At 60.3% G+C, this 5,127-nt stretch overlaps 1 protein-coding gene across 18 annotated transcripts in view; it reads left to right on the forward strand.

Moving 5' to 3' along the window:
- Positions 1–5,127, forward strand: part of PHLDB1 (pleckstrin homology like domain family B member 1) — a 45,810-nt gene that overhangs the window by 19,810 nt on the left and 20,873 nt on the right. For 11 of the 18 annotated variants that reach the window (XM_024751724.1, XM_024751727.1, XM_024751725.1 and 8 more), the window contains 5 exons: positions 1,166–1,447; positions 1,996–2,136; positions 2,249–2,386; positions 2,902–3,024; positions 4,975–5,103. In XM_024751724.1, the coding sequence (XP_024607492.1) occupies positions 1,166–1,447; positions 1,996–2,136; positions 2,249–2,386; positions 2,902–3,024; positions 4,975–5,103 (813 nt within the window). The remainder of the gene's footprint in view (positions 1–1,165; positions 1,448–1,995; positions 2,137–2,248; positions 2,387–2,901; positions 3,025–4,974; positions 5,104–5,127) is intronic. The other 7 variants (XM_024751729.1, XM_024751735.1, XM_024751728.1 and 4 more) reach the window with 2 other exon arrangements.

Raw genomic sequence — 5,127 nt, forward strand, 5'->3', positions numbered from 1 at the left:
CTTTCACTTTAAATCTTGGAGGCTGCCTGCCCTGCCCCTCCCACCTCCACCGGGCTGCTTATCTTGGTCCTGGGGCAGGGGCAGGGGCACTGGCCCAGCCTCCTGGGTGCTGAGACTCTGTTCCTGGTTTTCTTGCTATGGAACTGGGTAAGCAGCAGGAGGGAAGCTGGGTAAGTGGGGGGTCCTGGCCAAACTGGTGAGAGTTACCAGAGGTTGAGGGACCCCAGAGAGAGTCTGGGGTAAGCCCCAAGTATGGAGTACTATCTCTCCTTCACTTTCTTAGGCCCCTGGGAGGTATCTGGGTGGGCTGTGTGGGGAGGGGGCGGATACAGCAGCCGGGCCACGGAGCACTGACACCTGGGCCCAGACGTTCAAGTGCTGGCAGCTGCGCGGCCTGCTGGGAAGGAGCCAGGGGCTGCCAGAGGGTGACTGGAGCTGAGATGGGCATGAGGAGGGCTGTGGCCCAGGCCTCTCGGGCAGGGTGTATACACGCTAAGCACATCTTTGTGTAAACCTGTGTCAGGTCCCTGTGGGCCCCTGGGTCTGTGTTCCGGCCCTGCCTGTGTCGGTCGGTGCCCATCTGTCTGTGTGCTAGACTGTGTTTATCCGTGTGTGTGCCAGTGTGCGTTTGTGCATGTCAGGACTGGTGTGTTTGTGTGTAGCTGCCTGTTAATACAGGCCCGGGGTACATGTTGTGTCCTTGTGTGTCGGTACTGATATGTGGCAGTGTCTCTGTGGGCCCAGGTGTCTTTGGATCTACGTGTATCCGTGTCAGCATGAACACCTGCGTGTTTATCTGTGTCTCACTGTGTTCTTTACTCTGCCTACCAGCATGTGTTTCTGGGTGCGTCTGGGTGTGTCCCTGTGTGTTCACGAGGAAGCCCACCCTGGGACAGAATGAGAAGGGAGAGGAAACAGAAAGATGGGAGGCGCTGGCCGCGTGGGCAGGTGGCACGACAGCCCGGTTCCTCCTGCCCGCCTCTGAGGCACCCACCCTCCTTCCCTCTGCCTCCCCAGACCTTGGGCTCTGGGCTCTCCTGACTTGATTCTGACCCTGAGCCCCGAGTGTCCTAGTCCTCTCTCCTGACGGGACACCATGCCTGGCTCTAGCCCTCCTGGGACCCAGCCTCCTCCCCTTATGCCCTGCTCTGTCCACCCTCCCCAGGAACGCCAGCGCCTGGAGACCATCCTGAACTTATGCGCCGAGTACAGCCGGGCCGACGGGGGACCTGAGGCCGGGGAGCTGCCCAGCATCGGGGAGGCCGCCGCAGCCTTGGCTCTGGCCGGCCGGAGGCCCTCACGAGGCCTTGCGGGGGGCACTGGGGCCTCTGCGCGGAGCAACGAGGAGCCTGGAGGTGCCACCCAACGCCTGTGGGAGACTGTGGAGCGCTCGGATGAGGAGAATCTCAAAGAGGAGTGCAGTAGCACGGAGAGCACCCAGCAGGAGGTGGGACCCAGCAGGAGGTGGGACCCAGCAGGAGGTGGGATGCGGGGTGGCCTGCCACAGGCCTAGGAGGCACGCGTGTGTGGTGGACGCCAAGGCCCAGCGAGGGGGAAGTATATGAAGTTTGGGACGACATCAGGGTGTAGAAATGAGGAGGCGGGACTCCCCTGGCAGTCCACTGGTTAAGACTCCGCGCAGGGCGTGTGGGTTCCACGATCTCTGCTCCGGGAACTAAGGTCCCGCGTATCCAGTAGCGGGGCCAAAAAAGAAAAGAGGAGGCAAGGAAGAGGGGGAGGTGTTGATGAGTTTCCCAAGCTATAAATATGCTTTATGACCTGGCTTTCCTTGGAGCCCCACCCAGGCCTGGCACCCGGTGGTGAGTCTATTACTTTTAGCCAAGCTGTATTGCTCCCTGTGCGGGGAGGGGAGCTTCCTCCTATCTCAATCCAGCTGCCCCTTCCGAGCACCCTGAGAAATGGGGATCCATTTCCTTAGTCTCATCCTGGAAGGCTCTAGAGGCTTCCCTAGCTGATGGCTCCCCTCCCCTCCAGCACGAAGATGCACCTAGTGCCAAGCTCCAGGGAGAGGTGCTGGCCCTGGAAGAGGAGCGGGCTCAGGTGCTGGGGCGAGTGGGGCAGCTGAAAGTCCGGGTGAAGGAGCTGGAGCAGCAGCTGCAGGAGTCAGCCCGAGAGGTGAGAGCGAGGGCCCTGGCTGGGCTCCTCCCCGGGCACAGTGATGGCCCCAGAGTGGCCCGAGTCCAGCTGCCTTGAGTGGCCTTGACGTGGACCCTGCTGTTGCCTCCAGGCTGAAATGGAGCGGGCACTGCTGCAGGGGGAGAGGGAAGCAGAGCGCGCGCTGCTGCAGAAGGAGCAGAAGGCGCTGGACCAGCTGCAGGAGAAGCTGGTGACCTTGGAGACGGGCATCCAAAAGGAGAGGGACAAGGTAACCCACCCCAGGCCTGGCTCAGTGCCGGGCGCCTGTGGCCTGGGAGAAGAGGAGAGATGCCTTCTCTGGGGCCCCTAACCTCTTACCTCATTGTTCATCCTGCAGCCCGGCTGGTCTCTGGGCCTCTCCAGGGGCAGGGGGCCTTATTCTCCGTGGAAAGTACCAGCTTGGAGGGCGCTGCCAGAGGCTGGGCTGGTGTCTGGGGCCTCCTCTGCCTGGGTCTCTGTTCTACAGCTGGGTGCCTGGGTGCCTGCCATTCTAGGCCCTTCATGCCCCTTCTAGGAAGTGCCGAAGCCCCTTCTTGGGCGGTGAGCACGGCCCAAGGCACTGGTGCTGGGGAGTGATTCAGGTCCGGGTGTCTGCATCTGGAGGACATCCACCTCCAAGCGTGGCTCCGGTGCTCAGGATGTGGTCTTTGGGAGATGGCCCTCAGGTCTCTGTTTCCCTTGAGCCTTCAGGATCTGCAGCCTCCCATCCCAGATGGTCCCAGCTCCTGCCCCTGGCCCTTTCAGATTTCGTGCCAGCCTGCTGGGGCCGCTCCATCCCACAGGGGCCGTGTCAGCCACGCCCAAGATGTCCAACAACGTGCCAAAAGCTCCGAAGTGGAGAGGGGCCACCTATTTCTGGACTTGACAGTATTTTTCCAAGAATTAATTCTCCTTCTGGATTTTTTGAGAGTGTCTTCCTCCTGCCCCTCAGTTTTGAAGCTCTTAACAATTCTTTGACCCTCCCACCCTGTTTTTTGGAGCTTTGGCTCTGGACCCCAAAACCACACTCCCAAATTCTGTGCCAAATTAACTCCATGCTTACCAACCAGGCCTGCACTAACGCCCCCTCTAATCACTGTCCTGGGCTCTCTGCATGTCCCTAACTGCCAGTGCCACCCAGGCAGGGCTGAGCCGTGCCTGCTTTTGCACTAACTCCACGGGCACCCCTGTGCCCTTGGCCCCTCCCCTCTAATGTTGCCTCCTAACGTTCTTGGTGTGGGACCCCAGGGTTTTGATCAGAAAGGAATGGGCAGGGGGCACAGCTCCACTTTACTCAGTGGGGCATTGGCAGGAGGGGTACAAAATTGGGGGAAATGCTTGGCTGAGGAGCCTCTCAGTCCAAAGAGCTCCTCTCATTTGGAAAAGCCAGGGTGCGGCCTCCACAGACTGTTTGCAGTTTCCTGCACAGAGGAGAGGCGGGCTGTCCTCCAGCCGTCACCTGTCTTCCCTCCTGAGTGGAGGGATGAGGAGGTCCAGTGGTGGTGGCATGGCCTGGGGAGGGCACGGACAGGGGCTCTCTGCCACACAGTGGCTACCCTTCCTAGCTTTCCTCTGGGGCTTCCCAATTTCAGATACTCCAACCAGAGGGTGGGAAGGGGTAGGTCTCTCCCCACTCCCACCCCTGATCCATTCAGAACATAGGGTATTGCAAAGGCTGAGTCCAAGCATGGGGAAGTGCTTGGACCTCAGAAACTGCCCTGATCAGGCCTGGAGGAGGATGGGGGCGTGGGGTAGAGGGGGGACAGAGGCAGGGTTCAGCACAGGGACTCCAGGGTGAAGCTCAGCATTTCAGCAGGAACCTGTCTAACCTCATTTCTCATTGACCTGGCATTGCCTGGAGGCATGGACTTTGCCTTCTCTCTGGGCCCAGTTATTTGAGGTGGAGGTGGTGATGGTGGTGGCCATGGTGGTGGTGGCAGTGGGGAAGGTTCCCTCAGCTTCCCTCCCCAGCGCCCAGCCCATGGCCCCATTCTGGCTTTGGAATCAGTAATCACAGTTTCTCCTCTGCCTGTCCTTCGGAGGGGTGACTCACCAGCTCCTCCCTGCATCCCCCCTTCCCACCCTCAGAGGTGTCATCTTGCCCCAGACAGAGCCATCCACCTCCTCTCTGTACCCACTGCTGGGGCTCCTATTACCATGGCAACGGGCCTAACTAATTGCAACCCTCATCCTACTGAAGTTCAGCCTGCAGTGCCAGCACCCCACCCCCACCCTGGGCAGGAGGTGGGGAGGCCAAGGGGGTTGGGTTGGGGTCCCCTCCACTGCACTGCTGTAGCTTTAACATCCTCGGCTCCCAATTCACACCCAACCCCTGGATTTAATCCCCACCAACTCTACCCTTTTCCCAGGGTTAAATTTTGGTCTCTGGGAAGCGGAAGAGGGGGAGGAACAGCAGCTAGAGGCTCCGTGTTTGTGATATGGAACCAGCTTTGTCTTTGACTGGTTTGGAGAGAAAACAGGGCCTCTTCCTAGGACTTGCCCAAACCTTTCTAGTTCAAGGGACTCCAAGAGACCAACATTTCTGCCTGGGACCCACACCCCTGCCTGTGACACCATCGCCTGCACCTCCAGTCCTGTCTCACACCCCAGCTCTTTGCCTTTCCCACTCTGCACCTCTTCCTCCTTATTTCCCTTTCTCCTGTTTGCTCTCTCCTCTCCTGGTTAAACTCCTTTCATTCCCCGCCTTCTTTCTCTTTTCCCCGCACCCCACCCCCCTTCCCTGCGCCCCGCCCCGCGCCGCCGCTGACCCGGGCCGGAGTTGAGGAGTGTGTGTTCTGTTTCTCCCCTGTGCCCGCCCCCTCCCCCTCCGGCGACCAGGAGAGGGCGGAGCTGGCCGCGGGACGGAGGCACCTGGAGGCCCGCCAGGCGCTCTACGCCGAGCTCCAGACGCAGCTCGATAACTGCCCCGAGTCAGTGCGGGAACAGTTACAGGAGCAGCTGAGAAGGGTCAGTTTCACCAGCCCCCGCCCC

The sequence above is a fragment of the Neophocaena asiaeorientalis genome, unplaced genomic scaffold (genome assembly GCF_003031525.2).
Source record: "Neophocaena asiaeorientalis asiaeorientalis breed wild unplaced genomic scaffold, Neophocaena_asiaeorientalis_V1.1 scaffold479, whole genome shotgun sequence".
NCBI lineage: Eukaryota > Metazoa > Chordata > Mammalia > Artiodactyla > Phocoenidae > Neophocaena > Neophocaena asiaeorientalis.